This window comes from Crinia signifera, chromosome 6 (assembly GCF_055691185.1).
Source record: "Crinia signifera chromosome 6, ASM5569118v1, whole genome shotgun sequence".
Classification (NCBI taxonomy): domain Eukaryota; kingdom Metazoa; phylum Chordata; class Amphibia; order Anura; family Myobatrachidae; genus Crinia; species Crinia signifera.
In genome coordinates this window covers 121068399-121088669 of record NC_139222.1, presented here as the reverse complement: position 1 = coordinate 121088669, position 20271 = coordinate 121068399, and the positions used below count along the sequence as shown (strand labels likewise).

General features: G+C 40.7%; 2 protein-coding genes across 6 annotated transcripts in view; one reads left to right on the top strand and one right to left on the bottom strand.

Annotated features, from left to right (window-relative positions):
• The window catches only part of STRADA (STE20 related adaptor alpha), a 25891-nt gene extending 22872 nt beyond the window's left edge, over window positions 1–3019 (bottom strand). For 2 of the 5 annotated variants that reach the window (XM_083146985.1, XM_083146987.1), the window contains exon 1: window positions 2784–2937. The gene's annotated coding sequence lies outside the window, so the exon portion shown is untranslated. Of the gene's footprint in view, window positions 1–2783 lie in introns of all 5 variants that reach the window. The other 3 variants (XM_083146986.1, XM_083146988.1, XM_083146989.1) reach the window with 3 other exon arrangements.
• Window positions 2824–20271, top strand: CCDC47 (coiled-coil domain containing 47). The gene is made up of 13 exons (XM_083146984.1): window positions 2824–2981; window positions 7538–7824; window positions 9343–9453; window positions 9751–9925; window positions 10995–11116; window positions 11447–11512; window positions 11626–11727; window positions 11824–11934; window positions 12018–12103; window positions 12741–12799; window positions 12888–12997; window positions 13078–13245; window positions 16556–20271. The coding sequence occupies exons 2-13, from the start codon at window positions 7552–7554 to the stop codon at window positions 16634–16636; spliced, it is 1464 nt and encodes a 487-aa protein (XP_083003110.1). The 5' UTR covers window positions 2824–2981; window positions 7538–7551; the 3' UTR covers window positions 16637–20271.

Sequence of the window (20271 nt, the reverse complement as noted above, 5' to 3'; positions counted from 1 at the left end):
ATACATGAGAAAGACACGGATACAGCTGAACAAGGAGACCTCCAAACTGTCCATATGTGTAGTAAGACAGAAGTTACAGAGCACAGCACCTTCTGTGCAAAGCAAGCACAGTGAACCAGTAAAACCTAATAAATGTACACACCATGAAGCTGCCCAACACAGCCAAGGTACCACTACCAAAAGACCAGAACAGGGTTCACACAGGTACAGTACAGTGATTGTGTATGGACAGAACTGCAGGCTATGTTGGACTGGATGTAATCTAAATACCCTATAAGAAGAACTTTTGCACCTAATATTGGGTAAGTTCAGGTGCGCACTTATCTTAACTAGAAAAAAATAGATACACCACACATCTAAGTACAACTCTGCATATGGGTGAACATACACATACTTTCCATGCACATTACTTTGGAGCAATATATCTCCAGCTCAGACGCACTCTTTACCACGGACACAGACTGAAAAGATTTTTTAATTTTGGTTTTAGAGAGACCAATGTGGAAGACTATTGTGAGTTAATTCTAATAGTCAATGATTGGTGGTGCGCCCAAAATTTCAGTATGACAACTGAATAAGGGTTTTGTTTGCTCAAAAGGAGGCAAACACAAGACAGAAAAAAGCTTTGTGGGCGCACTCTTATTTAAGAGTGCACCCACAGAGCTTTTTTCTGTCTTGTGTTTGCCTTCTTTTGAGCAAACAAAACCCTTATTCACGGACAGGGACCCCAGCTCAGGCACCCTCTGTACCACGGACATGGACCCTCAGCTCAGGCACCCTTTGTACCAAGGACGGGGACCCTCAGCTCAGGCACCCTCTATACCATGGACGGGGACCCAGCAGCTCAGGCACCCTCTGAACCATGGACAGGGACCCAGCAGCTCAGGCACCCTCTGTACCACGGACAGGGACCCAGCAGCTCAGGCACCCTCTGTACCACGGACAGGGACCCAGCAGCTCAGGCACCCTCTGTACGGTAGAGACTAGATCCCCTTCAGTTTTGAATGCAGGATGTAATGTTCAGTGAGGGCGGAAGTTGTTAGATGCCCTCAAAACTTTTTTTTTTAATTTTATCTGTAATTCACGTAGGTGTTTTTTGTTTTAGCTGCATTTTTACGCTTGCACGCTTCGCTCGCCACAGATTTATATTCCCCCTCCAGGTATACGTGGATCCAGGGCATGATGGGAAAATTGTCAAAACTGAAGGGGATCTAGACACTACCCCCTCTGTACCACAGAGAAGGACCCCAGCTCAGGCACCCTCTGTACCACGGAGAGGGACCCCAGCTCAGGTACCCTTTTGTACTGTAAATACAGCCAGAAAGAAGACCACTTTCTTATTTAAGAAACTTTATCTCCACCAAATGCACCAATTTGAAATGAAGATGTTGAAAATTAAGGCAAGACCAGAACCAAAATGCAATAGGAAGATGGCATGGGGGCTGCTTGTAGGGGATTGGTTCTAAATCCCAGCGTTCAAAATCCGGACGCCGGAATCCCGACCGCCGAAATCCCGACAATGGGGGGGGGGACGTGGATTCCCCTCTTGCGGGCTTGCTGCGCTCGCCACACAGCGGGCCCGGTGCCCAGCTACGCTCGGCACACTCATTTATTCTCCGTCTATGGGTGTCGTGGACACCCACAGAGGGAGAAAGTGTCTGGATTTTGGCGGTCGGGATTATAACTGCATCCTGTATGCAGAACTCCCTGCGATTATATATATATATATATATATATATATATATATATATATTATACAGATAGTGAAACCAAGCGGATCACCCAGCTGGAGAACCCTGTGATTAACACGGTGGCAATTAGCACCAGAGTCTATGCAATAAGTCCCAGCAGCAACCTTTCTTCAGTGGGGAAACCTCTGGGATCCACAGAGGGAAAAGATCTAGGCAGAAATGAGAAGAAAGGTGCGCTCCATAGTGCATTAAAAGGGGTTTTATTTGGATAAAACACAATATCCCAGGTATATATCAAAGTAGCCTCGTACCCAATAGATAAACGCTGTGGACTGGGTACCACAAGGTATGACAAATAAGCCAAAGGCAAAGCTGCTCACGTCACAGGAACAATGTCTGCCCGAACACCCTCGAGTGGTCCGCCAGGCTGGTTTGCCGTGCAGGTCAGCGGGGAGGCCGGGGACGATGGAAGCCTGACCCTCTCCTTCAAGAACCCTCTCCTTAGCGGGGAGGCCGGGGACGATGGAAGCCTGACCCTCTCCTTCAAGGACCCTCTCCTTGAAGGAGAGGGTCAGGCTTCCATCGTCCCCGGCCTCCCCGCTGACCTGCACGGCAAACCAGCCTGGCGGACCACTCGAGGGTGTTCAGGGAGACATTGTTCCTGTGACGTGAGCAGCTTTGCCTTTGGCTTATTTGTCATACCTTGTGGTACCCAGTCCACAGCGTTTATCTATTGGGTACGAGGCTACTTTGATATGTACCTGGGATATTGTGTTTTATCCAAATAAAACCCCTTTTAATGCACTATGGAGCGCACCTTTCTTCTAATTTCTGCCATATATATATATATATATATATATATATATATATATATATATATATATACACACATACATATACACACACAAAAATCAAGAACCAGCTATTACGCAAGGAATGTACATACAACTGTGGCACACCCCCATCAAAGCTATGCTGAGAATTGTAGTCCCACACATAATATATTGAAGACACACAAAGTCAGAGTTCCCCGGGTCTCCGTGTCAGCACGTTCATTGCACTGTCCACATACAGTAGGTACACCATACACACCCCCTCCTGCAGCTGCTGCTGTGTCTCCCTGACTCTCCCCCGACGCTTCCTTCACTATGTCCCGGAAATGATGCCGGAGGGGGCCGGGCGTCCGGGCGGTTACCGTGCTCACCCTGTCACTGCGTCACCTCCGGCGCGGCCTAGGCCAGTACTACAGCGGGCGTGTGGGGTGAGACGAGAGGACGCAGCCAGAGCCGGGTGAGGTCGCGCAGATATCTGATTGCAGCGTCATGTCTCATCCTGACCGGTGTGATATAGATATATCTATATCACACACACACACACGGTATATATATTGGTATACAGGCTCTGAGTTGCTGTATATACATTATATACTGGTGTACAGGCTCTGTGTTACTGTATGCGTGTATATATACACATACAGTAGCACAGAGCCCGTACACCAGTATATACAGCAACTCAGCCTGTATACCAAAATATACAGTGTCCCAAAACGCAGTAGGCAAGCAGCTAATTGCATTACATTTAAAAGACCTGGAGTGACGTCCTTATTTTCACTATATCGATCCATCTATATTATGCTGGTATATAGGCTATGGGCCGTGTACACAGTATTACACTAGGGCATAGAATCAGAGCTACTGAATAAACACCTGTGCATGGGATCAGTGCTACAGCTGATTTATTATCCTGGTGTATAGCATTAGCTGTACTGTGGTGACAGACTGTGTACACGGTATGTACAGCATATTCTAGTAGTGTATAGAACCACTGACATTTTATGTATCCTTACACTGGTGCATAATATTGCTAATACTGTTTGCATGATCTAAATAAATTCTAAACATTATGCTGATGCTTAGGCTCTATAATCCTATATCCATTATTTGTGTCATAGGGTCACTGAAGCTGAGTATTCATTATAGTCTCCATAATCTGCAGGCAGCAGCTGCCAGTGCTCCTGTCCCCCTCTGTCATCCTGAGTGATGTGACAGCTGCAACCCAGTAGCACCTGTTTGTGTCTGGAAGTGCCAAATTTTGTGCTTAAAACTGCGTACTACTCCCTTTTTATAGGTGTATTTTTTTTTTTTTTTTTTTAAAGAATTCTGGTTTAAGATTTGCTTTTGATTTGTCTCTAGGTTTATATTATTGCGGCAGGGACCAAATTTGATTTTTAGAATTCAGGAGTTATTGTGTTAATTCTGGAAGGCAGAAGTTTATAGGTTTACCATTTTAAAAAGAGTATGTATGTATATATATATATATATATATATATATATATATATATATATATATATAACAAAAGTACCCAAAAGTCCGCGCCCAAATAAAGAATAGCAGCAACTCTGAGAGTCCCCCGTTAGCTGAGACCCAAAACAGATAGAAATACAGAACAGGAACAGAGTGCGCTTAAAGGTGAAAGTACACAACTTTTTTTTAAACACAATATACAAATTTAATAAAAGCCCACAACACGGCTCATAGAAAATACAGTGATGGTATAATCATATATAAGAATCAATTTGACAAAATATGTGATAATTCAGTACAACAGCAGGCCCCTATATATATATATATATATATATATATATATATATATATATATATATATATTATTAGGAGCGTTTGCACATTTAATATCTCTAGGGCAGTGGTTCTCAAACTGTTGGTCCTGACACGGGTGACCAACTCATGCCTTTAATCCGGGACACCTATTAATTACACAGGTTCTGTGTCTGGCTTTCACCTGGATTTAAACTGCCACACCTCAAGACTCCATTTCACCTGGTTTTAAACTGCCACAGAACCTGTGTAATTAATATGTGTCCCGGATTAAAGGGATGAGTTGATCACCCTAGTCCTGACCTCAAAGTGTGTCCCGACCTAAGCATGGGGTCGCGACTCCATGTTGCTGACCATCAGGCTGATGACTTTTCTAATCTCAGTCAGTGATTGAAGGAGTCTGAATAATCTGTTGAATTGTCTGTTATGTTAGACTCTTCCCATCATTTTGTGCCTCCACAATGCTGCCATGTATGTGCTGTCTGCTGACTACACATGTGATGTGATGACCTTCTGCAGTAACTTGCTGCGGTCCTGTAATTATTTTTATTGTCTGATGGAGTCCAAGAGCAAAATAGTTTGAGGACCGCTGCTCTAGGGGATGCATGTAATCCATGGTTTGGATGTATTCAATGCTTCTTTCGTATTAGTTTAGTTCTGATTACAGAGTTCGCAGAAGGGTATGTTCAGGTCAACATTGTACTTAAAATGCATGTACTTAAAGTGCCTTGAGTCATGTTGGAGAAAGTGCGCTATATAAATTAAACTTACAATCTGTTGGTTGCTATACTTTTCAAGCACTAATGTTTTGTTTTGCAAACCTTGCTAACAGTTCCTACCTTCTTAAATCACATTGTAACACTCCAACTTTATACATACTTGTATGTAAACTGTTAAGATTATAAGGAAGATCTATGGAAGCAATACAAATAAATATATTAAAGATTTTAACAAGGATTAGGAGGGAAACATTTTTCAAATAAAAAAAAGAAGTATTAGAACACAATGACATGCACTGAAAAAAAGTTTCAAGGGAAATCTGAGGACATTTTTTTTCCCAGAAAAGGTAGTAGACAAGTGGAATAGCCTCCCATCAGAGGTGGTAGAGGCTAAAGCTGGGTGGACACAAAAAATATGTATCTGTCCAATCTGCCTGGTGGAAACAAAAATCTGGTAATGTATGGGAGCATATGACAATTAACCATTTGCTCCAAAACCTGGAAAAAAGGTTAAAAATGATTGTTCGGATACATTTTTACAATAAAATGGCTATAATCTGTGTGAATGTCTATTGTCACAGGGTGTGGGAGCAAATTGTCATATGCTCCCATACATTTTTATTCCCGCAAGACAGATTGGACAGATATATTTTTGTGTGTGCCCAGTTTAAGACTGTAGAGCAATTTAAACATGCCTGGGATAGACCTAAGGATATCCTTACACAGAAATAAGGATCAAATCAGGTTTTCGGTAACAATTTAGTTAAAAAGGGCAGACTACATGGGCCAAATGGTTCTCATATGCCATGAAATTTTGTTCCAATAAAGGATGTCCTTTTCTGTTGCTGGACTCATTTATTAAGTTAATTTATACAGTGCATGCATAGTCCTCATCTCTTTACAGAGAATATTTAGCTATTCACATCGGTCCTTACCCCAGTGGAATAGCAAGCTACCTTGCCGCCATGTACTGTATATGCCTGCAACTGTCCCCCTTATTGTGCAGGGCGAGTTAATTTGGTTTGACCCCTTTATATGTAGTTATAGGCGCTTTCCTCCTATCGCATCCTTTCTGGAGGAGTCTACTAGATTGGGTTTAGAGGGGAGGCTCAGTTATAATAATTACATAATAGATCAACTAAAATTCTGCCCTCACACCTCCCCTAGTCCTTTATTTTTTATTATTATTATTACTAAGAGCCTCCAGGATAGGCATCAAGATTCCTGAAGGATGATTTGTTTCCTTATGACCTGGCATATTTTTTTCTTATTTTTTTTTTATTTTTTTCCCCCCAAAATATATTTTATTGAAACTTGAATGATGAGGTAACATACAGTAAAGGTGCACATATATATAGTGCACAAGATCGGTCAAACAGTAAATTATTTGCGTGCATATTGTAGTAGTTTAAAGATAGAAAGTTTTTAAAAAAATTAAATTTTTTTAAACAACAGCTCTAATCACGGGAACAATATACACACTCTCTAATTAGGAAGTTATCTTGTATGAAGCAAATTATGTTTTACCTCAGACTATTCATTATGTATATAACATGAAATTCCTCATAGCAATAGATTGTTATAATCCGTGTTTTGCCTAGAAGGATGTGTGTACAGCAAAACTGGGTTTTGTCCAAAATGGAGGACTGGCATATACTTCTTGTACAATACCTTCTGAGCCAGAGGTTGGTTATTTTGTTTTGGGTACTCTTTCCAATGTGGACCTTGAGACCCAGATCTTGAAGTCTTGGGGTTCCATGGGTTAGTGTTCCAGACTGTGCTTATTGTAACTTAGCCAGATAATGTTAACATTAAATTACATCTGGTCTACTTTACATGTAGTCCTGGATGGGAGGCTGCACATAGCCTGTGTAATGCCCTCCTTCCCCCAACAATGCCCTCTTCTAGCCTCTAAACCAGGGGTGGGGAACCTCATGCCCGGGGGCCGTATGCGGCCCCCGTAGCCATTCTGGGTGGCCCACCCACCTGCCCGGCGGCTTTGCCGGGAATCAAGTACAGGGGAATTCTAGCGAGAGGTCGGTAGTTCTTGCGAGATTCCTCTTAATCAACAGCAGCTGGAGACTGTCAGTCCTAGTCAGCGGCAGCCGCCGGAGCATGGGACGGCTGTAGCAGGACAATTTGTAAGAGAAACTTTTACATATGGCCCCTGAAGGATTTTTTTCCCCCCATATAAACGGCCCTTGGCACAAAAAAGGTTCCCCACATCTGCTCTAAACCTCTGCAGACAAATTATTAAATTGCTTGACTACCATATTGATTTCCCAATTTATTTCCATACAACACAGTTCACAATAAACTTATAGATGTTTTCTTCCTGTACTGAAAATCTCTGGTGCTATGTAAATAAATGTTAGTAAAAATAACCCAGTATAAGTAATGTTCTACATATCAATAACCAGGCACCATCCACATGTCATACAACATCTGATTCGGTCTTCTCACCATTAAACACAATCTTTTTTCTTGCTGTCCTCTTCTTGGTTTCTTCAGTTTTTATAGAGAGAATGTGGCCCTTACGCCTCTTGCTGGTCACCCTCCTCCTGCTGGTTACCAGCTCCAGTGCCAAGTTCCAAGAGTTTGATGATGGTGATGATGTAGCAGAATATGATGACAATGACTTTGCAGAGTTTGAAGATACAGCGGATGAGGCCACAACTGTGCACCCTCCCCACCAACAGCTAACTGATGATGAAGAAGAAGAGGAGGAGGAAGATGACGAGGAAGCCACAGTAGAAGTGGAAGGACAGGAAGAATTTGAACTGGATGCAGAAGGACAAGTATGTACAATTTCTTGTGAATTTGTTCATGAAATCAAAAAGACCATTTAAAGTTTTTTTGTGCGTTCTCAATTCTACCCCTTTTCACTGCCACAATAACCCGGTTCACAGAAAAGGGAGTTTGAAAACTAGGAAACTGGGTATCTGTGGGTGCAGTGTAAACTGGTGAACCAGGTCTCCTTAAAAGCCTATGGAGATCCGGATCCCCAGTGCTTGGAGATGATGTAATCTACAAGTGCTGGCAGATCTTAAACCTGCCACTAACCTGGGTACAGCATGTGGAGTGAGCAGCTGTAACATGGCTTGAAACAGTGTTCAGTTACACAAGCCAGATTTGGGTTATAGGTGGAAACAGCGTGTAAGAGAGAGGCGGCAGCCATTTAATGTGGGAATAAGGTTTGCTTATAAACATGCAGAAATATTTTCTTACACCTTGATCTGGACAGCAAGATTCACAATATGGTTGGTTTTTGTTTTTGCAAAGATTAGAATAACATTATTATTCAGGTAAAATAATCTTAATTTCTCTATAGCAAAAATCACACACACTGTTTGTATCCTTGTTAGGCTATACCATTGTGTCCGCTTTGTTATATACGATAAATAGCTGGATTCATTTAAGTTATTCTGTAAAATGTTTTATAAAACTGTTCTTAGTAACTTTTATCTATATAAGACCATAGTGTCTCTGGTATGGAGTGCAGGAAAAAGCTAATATGGCTACTATATAATGACAATTAAAATCAAACTTATCAGAATTAGCTTTATTTGGCCAGGTATAATTGCGTACCCTGGGGAAGGTGATGGACACTGACATGGGGAGACAAAGGGAACATATATTTGCTGTGCTGCGCAGCACCTAGGCAGCCATCCGCGGCGTCACTTGGTCAACAGCCAGATAGGTAAAAACAAGTAAACAGTACAGATAAGGACACAACAGGGGAGACCCAGGGTTCATAAAATGTTGGCTGACAGATCCTAGGCAGCCATCGATGGCACATTTTTGATCATTGCTACTCAAAGGCAGCAGTGGAAGGGCTCAACAGGCCATCTCCCCTTCAGCACACCACCAGGAGTCAGCCATCTGGATGGATCCCAAGGCTGTCCTGCTTTGGGGCTAGGGCTGGGCCAGCCTGTCAGGGGCCCTGGCTGATGGGAGTCACTGTGGTGTTGTGCATGTTATAGTACTACTTTTAGTATTTAGAGGTGCTGGCAAGTATATAAACTACATTAGATGTGCAATGCATTGGATATTAGTCTTTTGTCACTAACTGCACACTAATATGCAATTTATATTCTGTCATATGTCTCGGGTATATAAATGTGTATTCTCTGACAATCAGTTAGTAATCTGTGCCGTGTCTTGACTAGTATTGATGTAATTCTAGCTCCTGGAATGTGGCTGAAAATGGCTTGTTTCCTAAATCTGTTCTTTACAGCTATAAAAACTTTGCAAGCTCTGCTCAGCTGTTTTAAAAACCTTCTTGAAGCCACTAAATCCATCCTTATGTCCCACAGGAGAGTGACACCGATAATGAGCCGTATGATGATGAAGAGTTTGAAGGTTATGAAGACAAAATTGATATAGGAAGTCCTATGAAAAACAAAGACCCCATCACCATTGTGGATGTAAGTCCCATTCAGTACCTGTGAGCCAGCATAGATGGCTTGTTTAGCCTTGTGAGAGATGACGACTCTCCTCATTGCATTGTACATTGGTGTATTATATATTCTCACAGTTGGACAATAAGTTGCTATGGATTCTGTACATGACTATTAGTGTTTCTGTATAGTGTAGGTTAGACACTGAGCACAAATCTGATTGGTTGCAATGGTTTCCTGTGTAAACTTGCACCTTTTGAACTGTTTTTATAAATGATATATTTTTGTATTTGGATTGATTTGATTACATGACCCCTCCACCAGGTCCCTGCTCACCTGCAGAATAGTTGGGAGAGCTATTACATGGAGATCCTAATGGTAACCGGGCTCTTGGCATATATCATGAACTACATCATCGGCAAGAATAAGAACAGTCGTCTTGCACAAGCATGGTTTAACTCTCATCGGGAACTTTTGGAGAGTAACTTCTCTCTTGTTGGTGAGTACTGCTTCTCTTGGCCATTACCGCAGCATACTTTACTGACTATCAGCCACAGTGCAAGTACCCATTGTGCCATGTTGATTTCCTGTTCTACCGCGCTGATTAAAAGCGCAGATCGGCAGATGTTGATTAGTGAACCCACAGGAAAATGGCAAAATACATCATGTTGATAAATCCCTGACTATCCTGTCGGAATTGGGAAATTAAAGATTTCTAACCTTAAATCCTGACTCGGGCATCGACAGAAAGGGGAATTGCCCCAATACACTCCTAATGTATGAGCCCCATTAGCCAGTTCTCCTAAATAGGGATATTACTGTATAAACAAGGAGGTATAGCATTAAAGCATCTCCAAAATTGTAAAAAGAAAATAAAGGTTGGTACAGCATATAAGGTTCAAGTTTTTATTTGATACCAGCTGTACTTATACCTACTCCATCCAGTTTGTTTGTTTGACTATCTCTTATGTTTGTATGTATTGAAAGAAGTTAATTGTAGCTAGTGACCTTTTTTTAATTTATTTAACTCAAATCTTATTAAAGGTGCTGTATAAGTTTCAGTTACCTTTTTGTCCTCCAGATAGCTTAATTATTAATGCACAAATCCTCTATAGCAGGCCTAGCAAGCCTGTGGCTAGAGAACCTTTGTAAAACTACAGTGCCCTTCCATAGTTTTCCTATTAGGGAATGCTAAACTTGTGGCAGGGATATATATGTGTGTGTGTGTGTGTGTATACATCTACACGCCCGAAGGCTTACCCTTTTCCTGCAACCTGACTTCAACCTTCAACAGCCTAACCTACCCCTCCTGTGTACTAACACTACCCTGCAGCACCTAAACCTCCCACACACTAACTCTACTCTGCAATCTAACCGAACCCTCCCTCAGGTTCAAGATTATCAGTGATGTACCTGTATATCTGAAGTGCATAGTTCTCTTGTGATCTAAAAGGACTTCCTGTTTCTCATTCTCACTCCTATTGATGTGATCTGTTAGTGCGGCTTCTCAAATGGATAGTAAAACTAAATAGTTTAGTGCAACACTATAATCTCTGTACTTACTGTAGGTGATGATGGGACAAGTAAGGATGCAGTGAGCACTGGGAAACTCAACCAGGAGAATGAACACATCTACAACCTTTGGTGCTCAGGGCGGCTGTGCTGCGAGGGCATGCTGATCCAACTTAAGGTGCTGTCATTTACAGTATTACTTTCCATATGAAGGTGTACAGAGAGCATAGCTTTATAAAGAGCTATACATGAGTTTAATGTAATGGAGTCCCAACAATGATCTGTCAGTGCTCACTAAGCATATATGTTTACACCAGCTGTTCATATATGTAGCTTTTGTGGCCAGATCAAAGTTGTAACAAAAATAAAGCTGTGCCCATTTGATAACATGTAAGATTATATCCTGTTTGATAAGATAATGATCACCTACCACCTGTATGCTCCATTTTCCTGTATTGGGTATGTTCGATATCTTATTATGTTGCTGAATTTATTTTTTTTCCTTCAGTTTTTGAAGCGCCAGGACTTGCTTAATGTGTTGGCTCGCATGATGCGCCCAGCGTGTGATCAAGTGGTATGTAATGGGTACCTTTGCTGGCCTATGCAGTATGATCCAGATTTAATTTCATTCTCACTGCTGGTTTCTGACATACTCTCTGGCTCTTTCTTTCACTAATCCCCTTCTAGCAAATAAAAGTGATGATGAATGAGGAAGACATGGATACATACGTGTTTGCAGTTGGGACTCGGAAGACCCTTGCTCGGCTGCAGAAAGAAATGCAGGACTTGGTAAGTTTAATGTATTTTAGCTGTATGGAACCTGACATGTCCTTGCTGTGATACGGTAATAGAAACCTGCTCACATGTCTTTTTTCCTATGTGCAGAGTGAGTTTTGCAGTGACAAGCCCAAATCTGCAGCCAAGCTGGGTTTACCGGAGTCTCTGGCCATTCTCTCTGAGATGGGAGAGGTGACAGATGGTGTCCTGGACACTAAGGTGAGAACACTGTTGCTACAACCACCTCTTTTCCAGTGGTCTTTCTCCATCTTCATCTATTCATCATGTTCTCTCTTCAACAGATGGTTCATTTCCTAACACATTATGCTGATAAGATTGAATCCGTCCATTTTTCGGACCAATTTTCTGGTCCAAAGATTATGCAAGAGTAAGTACTTGGAAGCATTTTTTTAAAATGTTAAACCTATTCTTTACAGTAGATTTGTCTCTGGGGGCAAATGTTTGGTTGTGCAGACTTTACTGGGAACATTCTTTAAACAAAATAGATAGAAATAGAAATGATGAAGATTGCTCGGGGGAGGGGAGGGGGGGGGAATAGTGGTCAACATTGCTGCAATCCATTGATTGGTCAGAATTGAACCCATTGTATTTTGAGGTTTCTTCTGATCTTTTATAAAAACATACTTGTAGGTTGATTGGCTCCAGGCTGTATTATCCTACCTACAGTATGTCTTTTGGCGTGTGTTTGGACATATGGTAATGTCTGTGGTATGGAAATTAGATTGTAAGCCCCTCTAAAAAAGTTACTAATGTGACTGATTTGCCAATTTGGTCAAAAGAGCTCTGTAATATTTTGGTTTCTAATGAAAATTAAATAAAACCGAAATGAAGCACTCACAACCCCCCCCCCCTTTTTTTTTTTTGCTAAATATACGTTCCATATTTGCCATGCGTAGGATACTACAGATACTTTGTTTAATGTGCTTGATGAGTTCTGAATGATGGAATACCCTACACTGAAGTATTTATTGTGAATTGAGCTCTTACGCTGCTGTGTATTCTAGGGAAGGGCAGCCTCTCAAACTGCCAGAGACCAAGCGGACTCTTATGTTTACATTTAATGGTAAGTAGAACGGAATTATGTGCTAGATGCTATTTGTGGAACATGCCAAAGGAGATTGATGACGATGTATATTTTTCTCATGTGTTAGTGCCTGGAGCAGGAAATGCATCTGTAAAAGACATGGAATCCCTTCTGCCACTGATGAACATGGTGATTTACAGCATTGATAAAGTGAGAAAGTTCCGTCTGAACCGAGAGGTAAGTGTTCTATTGCAGACTTTAGAGCATGGCCATATGCAATCAGATAGTGCTTCTAAACTTCTGTGCACCAACTTCAGGGGAAAATGAAAGCTGATAAGAACCGTGCTCGTGTGGAGGAGAACTTCCTGAAACTTACACACGTGCAGCGCCAAGAGGCTGCTCAGACCCGACGTGAGGAGAAGAAGCGAGCAGAAAAAGAGCGCATCATGAATGAGGAGGATCCAGATAAGCAACGGCGCCTGGAGGTATGCAAGTCGTTAAGGAGAGGATTTGTTTGATTTCTTTGTTTACTATAATTCTATGTAACACTGCAATCAGGTGTATATGTGTAATAATACTGTGTCAGCATATTTTTCATTAGCATGAGAGAAGGGAAAATTCATTTGTACTCTATTAACAATTATCTGGCTCCACTATATTACTTTGCGCTATATTATATCCCTTTCAATGCAATTATACAACTTGATTAAAACTTTACATTTTAGTGATTTAGCTGCAAAAACTACATTCCTTTGACTACTCTACAGAGCATAGAACATTGAGGTCAACTTGATGTCTACCTAACCTCAGTGGGCATTTCCTGTGCTTCTATATGGGGCAGATGCACTAAGCTTCAAAAGTGATGGAATCTGAAAACTGGCAGAATCTATGGCGTATCTTTCTGCTATAATACACAAATACGCTAATGGTGTACAGGCTGTACACCATTATATGTCCAACCTGTGGCCCTCCAGCTGTTGTGAAGCTACACATCCCAGCATGCCTTGCCATAGTTTTAGCATTATCTAATAGCAAAACTGTGGCAAGGCATGATGGGTCTTTCACAGCTGGAGGGTCATATTTTGGACATGCCTTGAGTACAGGATACACTTTTTCTTTTTATAATTCGGTACTTGTTTCCTAGCAAAGCCACACCGATTTCCATCGGGGTGGTTGTGTCGGAAAAATCGCGTCGGTCGCATCACATGCGAATTGGTCGCATGCGATGCGACCGACCCGATTTTTTTATTTAATTAAATGTGAATAGGGTCCCTGGGACCCGATTTTACATTGGATTCAATGTAAAATATTCCCTAGACCCCCAAATTTAACACCGTAAACCCCACCCCACGATTGACGCCAACCCGAAGCGTGGCGAGCGCAGCGAGCCTGCGAGGGGCGGCAGTGCGCGTCCTCTGACCTTTTCATTCCCCTACTATCCACGTCGGCGTGGAGTTGAGAATATAAAGTGTGGCGAGCGCACGCGTATAACTTCACAGGTATACACGTCCCCTCGCGGGGCTCGCCACGCTTCGGGCTCGCTGCGCTCGCCACACTTTATATTCTCAACTCCACAACTCCATGCCGACGTGGATAGTAGGGGAATGAAAAGGTCGGAGGACGCGCACCGCCGCCCCTTGCAGGCTCGCTGCGCTCGCCACGCTTCGGGTTGGCGTCAATTTTGGGGTGACGACGGGGCCATATATAATGTGAAATGGGTCATATTGGCCCATTTCACATTTTTTACTATGTGAGATGGACTTTATCAAGTCCATCTCATCTTGTGCCATTATAATGGCACAAGACCGACGCTATGCTCCCGATTTCAATGTTGAAAATTATTTTAACATTGAAGCCTATGGGGAAATCGGGGGCATCGCGTAGGGGCCAATGTTAATGGTCGCGACCGACGCGATGCCCCCCATTTTCCCTTTGCCGGCAAAATGGACCTGATTTCAAAGGAAATCGGGTCCATCGCGGGCATCGTGTACCTTAACTTAAAGGTACACGATGCCCAAGATTGTGGCCGTGCTAGGAAACAAGTACCTATAATTCTATAAGCGGTTAGAAGTCCATATAAAACATTGATGGGATGCATGTCATGGCTTAGTACCATTTGTCGTTGTGCTCCAAACTGTGTTGTTTGCTATGATTTCAGGATAGGTTATTGAGAATGCAGCTGTATATCCAATAACAATGCTGAAACCAGACAGCTGCTGATATTCATTAAAGTATTGAAATCTGGAAACAATAGTTAACATATGGCTTTCCATCCACATCAATATTGTACTATTTCCTGGGCTACCTGCAAGATAAGCTGGCCGGTACTTATGTAATATCTGGGCTCCCGTTTTTCTTATGAGACCGCGTCCCCTCGCGGGGCTCGCTGCGCTCGCCACGCTTCGGGCACGGAGGCTCGCTGCGCTCGCCACACTATATAAAATCAACTCCATGCGTAGTTGGATAGTAGGGGTATGAAAAAATGGGGTGCATTTAACATGGGAGCCCAGATAATACATAAGTACCAGCTGGCCATATTCATGCAGGTGACACATTCTGATCTCTTTTTCTGCCTCTTACTAGCAATAAATCGCTTACATGTAATCAGAATACTATTGGCGGTACTCAATCCAGGATTCTGTCTGTCGGAACATTCTGACAGTTGCAAATCCGGTCCGTTTGCACTCGGCAGATACTCAACAGGCAGAATTCAATGTTACGGCTGACCAGTGTCAAAGTGGGCATGCCGGCAAAAACAGATGCAAATTCGACAATCCACAGCTATTTTATACAAAGATCCAACTTATTTTAAAGTTGGATCTCTTTTGTCAATGCTGATGGAAACTGCCTCATTGAATAGGCGGTGGACGTTATTTCCCCCAGCAGAAATAGTAGCCAAGATTGAATAACACCCTATATAGGAAACCATTCAACTAATATTTTGCCAATACTCTAGTCTGCAATAAACCATTAATGTGTAAATGTCACACAGAATGATTGTAACCCTATATCCTGGGAAGTATAATTGGCACCAGTTTGCAGATCTGTCCCATTGTCATCAGTATACCGACAGTCAGACTCACGAAGCTCGTTGCAGATTGATCCTGAGCATGCGTATTAGGGTTAGGCTGCGGGATCCTGATCCCTGGCATATAGTAGCCAACCTGCTCTTTACACCATAGCTTTGAAATTGCTTTGCTGTCCTTTCAAAGAAAAACCTCCACAGAATATAGTAATACCTTAATTGTAAACCAAATCCTAATAATACAATAAAAATAGTAAAATGTTGAAGTTTTATTTAGTAATAAACCATTTTAAATACAACCTCTCTTGCGTTTTTTTCCTTTTGCATTTTTGCGTGTTTCATTTCTGTTTGGAAATCGAATAAAACATACTCTTAAAAAAAAACTTAAGTGCCATCAATTTTCTCTATAGGCAATGACACATTGCCTATAGAGAAAATTGATGGCACTTAAGATTTTTTTAAGAGTATGTTTTATTCGTTTTCAAAAGAGAAATTAAATATAGCAAAGAAAACCAAAATGAATACACAATAGATCTATACAAAAAAAGAAAAGCAAACGGTTCCAAGCGGTGGTGAATTAACAGCATATGTAGATGTGTAAACCTTAATATAAAAGATTTTAGAAATACCACACATGAACATTAATAATACAAATTGCCGGCAGCCCCCCTGAACTAGCCAATGGTCTTGAATACTTTTGAGTGCTTTATCCTAATACTTTCTTCATGGACACTTAATTATTCTATTCTTTCATCCTACAACTTTTACAGGAAGCTTCCCAGCGCAGGGAACAGAAGAAGATTGAGAAGAAGCAGATGAAAATGAAGCAGATTAAAGTTAAGGCCATGTGATATGGTCTAGCTACTCCAGAATCTGTTCCATTACTACTCACCACGTGCAACGTAGACCAGGACAATGGGGGGCAAACCACAGCCTCATGTAGAAAGCTATTAACCATTACTTCCCATTTCTTTGCCTGCTCTTTTGTAGTGCAATATTAGGGTAAACTTCATCCATGTTGCTGCTGGCTTACTGCCCTATTCTTTCACCCGTACTATCAGTAGAGCATACTCCCAGAAATGGTTTATGATGGCCATTGAGTTGAGAGAGAAAAAAAAAAAAGCACATGCTGAATGAAGGGTTTAGGCTGCTTTGCTGTGTTGAGAACATTTAAGGTGTCCACTGCAAATATTAAGGGATAAACATTTTGTGGGTTGAAAAAAATAATTTCTTTAATCTTCTCACCTACTCTTCATAAAGACATATTGTGTATGCTATGTTCCGCAAGAACCTGTAACAGTGTTCTCTTTAGTTTCTGTGCTTCTCTAATGCAATGTGTTTGGCAAGTTGTTATAAAGGTTTTTATTGAGCACCAGTCTTGCCTGTATACAGGACTAAGCCATTGAAGTTGAGGGTGGAGAGTGGTGCATTGCTTAGATATAAACCACAGAACATCATTCTTCCGTCTCTGCTTGAAATTAAACTCACAATTATGTTGGGTTTAATAAAGATTAGAAATATTTATCTCCATTCTGTGTTATGGAGTCTATGATGTTTGTTGGACCACTCCCCAAATAAGGATGTGGACTGCATACCTTTTCTGATTTTAATATGCAAGGGTTAGTGCCTAAACTTCCACTAGACCCTCAGACTGTGACTATTACAGGTCATCCGGGATGGTTCTAAGGAGGCTTTTCTGGAGGGATGGTTGTAATAGTAAATATACTTATACTTTTAAATGACAGTTGCAGAAGACACATAAGGTGAAGTACATTTTATATTTTTTTGGTTTAGGCCACATGTGCCCAATAGGTGGCTCTCCAGCTACTGTAAATCTAAACATCCCAGATCCAAAAATTCTTTCATTGCATGCTGGAATGTGTAGTTCATAAACAGCTAGAGGGACGGTTATTGCCCACCGCTAGACTTTAGGCACACACCCTTTTCCAGTATTCAACATATGAATAGCTTTGCACTCAAGGGCTTAAAACTAAAGGTGGCCATACACACGCAGATGTATCTGCAGATCTGTCTGGTTGGAACAAAAACATGGTTATGGATGAGAGCAAATGACAGTTGACCATTTGCTTGGGAATGCTGGAAAACTGACAAACTGTCACTCATCTATAACCATGTTTTTGTTCCAACCAGCCAGATCTGAAGATAAATCTTACTAGTGTATGGGCACCTTAAACCAATCTATCCAGTTTCTGACGACTGTCCCAGAGTATAACTGTTATCCCAAAACATCTTCAGTTTTTGCATTACTTAATGAGTTCCTGCTAACATTCCCATAACCCTAGGTATGGATTATTTACTACAGAAGATACTCTTTCACGCTGTCTTCCCAGATGATGCTGTTAAATCCACAGCTCTACCATCATTTGTAGCATCCAGTAAAATCCAAATGGAAACCAGTGCGCTGTAATTTTAGGTAATATTACCAATAACTTAAAGTACACAAATCCAACTATAACTTAAAACAAAAAAGGTACGAGAATAAAGTCCTCTTTGTCTTTTTTGTGTTTTTTTTTTTGTAATGCTCATTAAAGCTTATACTTTGGTGGTTGAATTTATTAACCTGTTCCTCAAAATTTTACGGCTATAATCCTGTAAAAAAAACAAAAAACTTAAGTTATTGTTAGATCTGTGAAAGCTACATAAAACAAAAGTAGTAGTATTGATAGTCTACCTGCAGGAAACAAGGCGTAAGCCTGTGCGTATGGATTATACTGTATAAGCAAGGTGCACCTGCTCACAATGTACAGAAGTTGGTATTTGTGGGCTGAAACAATCCATTTCTTCGGAGCATGTCACAGCAACTGCTTATATCAACTTGTCAAAAATGTACCCATATTAAAACTCAACCTAATCTTGTAACCCTTTGAGTGCCAACATCTTTGCCAGATGTTCAAAATATGTTTATATATATCTATCTCAATCCGAAACACTGCCATCCACTGGCAGAGAGTGAAACACAGACTAGATTTTTTTGAAGCTTTTGCTTCGCACAGGCTTACTAGTTTGTTACATAAATTCCAAAAAGTTTTTTTTGTTTAAAAAAAAATTGATTTCCTGTATAAGGTAAACATTACAGGTCATTATGATGAGTAAAAATGTTTGCTTGGCACTTTTCACACCTATTTTGACAAATTCACTTGGCACTTAAAGGGTTAATAATCATGAATCCAGCCCTCCCAATCACAACTCATGCACACATCTGCTGCGGTCTATCAGGAGAAACTATTCAGTAAGCTCTAGTTTCGTTTTCTAATCAAAGCAAATGCCTAATCTGTGAGACCAATACCCTTTTCCTTCTTTAATAAAAATATTTACACCCTATTCTCTCTTATTCTGTACATCCTGTCTGATATTTTAGGATTATATACATGGGGTAAAAAAACAAGTTTAATAGCAAAATACAGAGTTTAACAAATAAAACCTTAATGGTTAAATGCAAGTAAATCGGAAACTATCCAAGACTGCAATAGTTTTAATAAGAAATATATTCTTGTAATGTCTAATGATATGTATATCTAATTGTTGGAAATGTTGAGGATTTTGTTAGTGTGATTCTCTTGGAAGGTTAAAGCAATTGCTTTAGGTCGTATATGATACCCTAATCTACGTGACTACAAGAATATAATGAAAGCCAATTCATTCTAATAGATAATTTGGTTTCAAACGAATTAAATGTGCTGGTATGTACATGCCCTGCTTTAACTAAACCCAACTTTTTTTTTTCCTTTTTAAATCCTTTTCTGTGCTCATCAATAATCAGGCAGAATATTTTATAGCACTACTTTCTACAGGTTTCTTTGTCTACCAGTTTAGTACCATATTAGAGGTACTTTGCCTGATGATATAAAGAGACCAGTGAAGAGCACAGCATGAAGGTGTAAAGCTAAATCTGGGTAGTTATTAAAAGTTTCAAGTGGACATGTATAAGCTAAATTATTATGATGGTAGGATTCCTCATTTTTATGGCTTTAATATGCTGTTCAACAACTTCAAAAATTTGCCCTATGTTGAGTGAATTGCATAATGGCTGTGTTCTAAGCCAGGAGCTACTGAATACTGTGGATCTAGGTTGGCTGTATTATCTATCAGACCACAGCTGGCGACTTTTCTAAGCAGTTCCGTTCACACTAAAGCTACTGACTAATTCCTAACCCTGAATGTATGTATGTTTTTATTTAAGAATGCTCACTGTATGATTCTGATTGAATGACTAATGTTTTGCAATAAATTAAATATTATCATAAATTTATATACTCAGGAATCCAACATCCAGATACTGCATTAAAATACATTTTTTTTTCTAGACAGTTTGTGCTGGTTGTTGTACATTTTACCTTTTGATGTGATCAGACTGCTGTCTGCAAAAATTCTATTTCCTTCCTCATGTGAGGTTATGCATGGCAGCTATTATCCATCATAATGATTTATACCTGGCAAGTGAAAATTAAAATGGAAGTAATAACAA

What these genes read in the sequence shown, in the direction of transcription:
- CCDC47 (XM_083146984.1), top strand. Translation starts at nt 7,552, where the DNA reads ATGTGGCCCTTACGCCTCTTGCTGGTCACCCTCCTCCTGCTGGTTACC. An exon ending in GAGTAACTTCTCTCTTGTTG is followed by an intron (nt 9,926 to 10,994) that starts GTGAGTACTGCT and finishes TACTTACTGTAG; the next exon opens with GTGATGATGGGACAAGTAAG. An exon ending in AGTTCCGTCTGAACCGAGAG is followed by an intron (nt 12,998 to 13,077) that starts GTAAGTGTTCTA and finishes CACCAACTTCAG; the next exon opens with GGGAAAATGAAAGCTGATAA.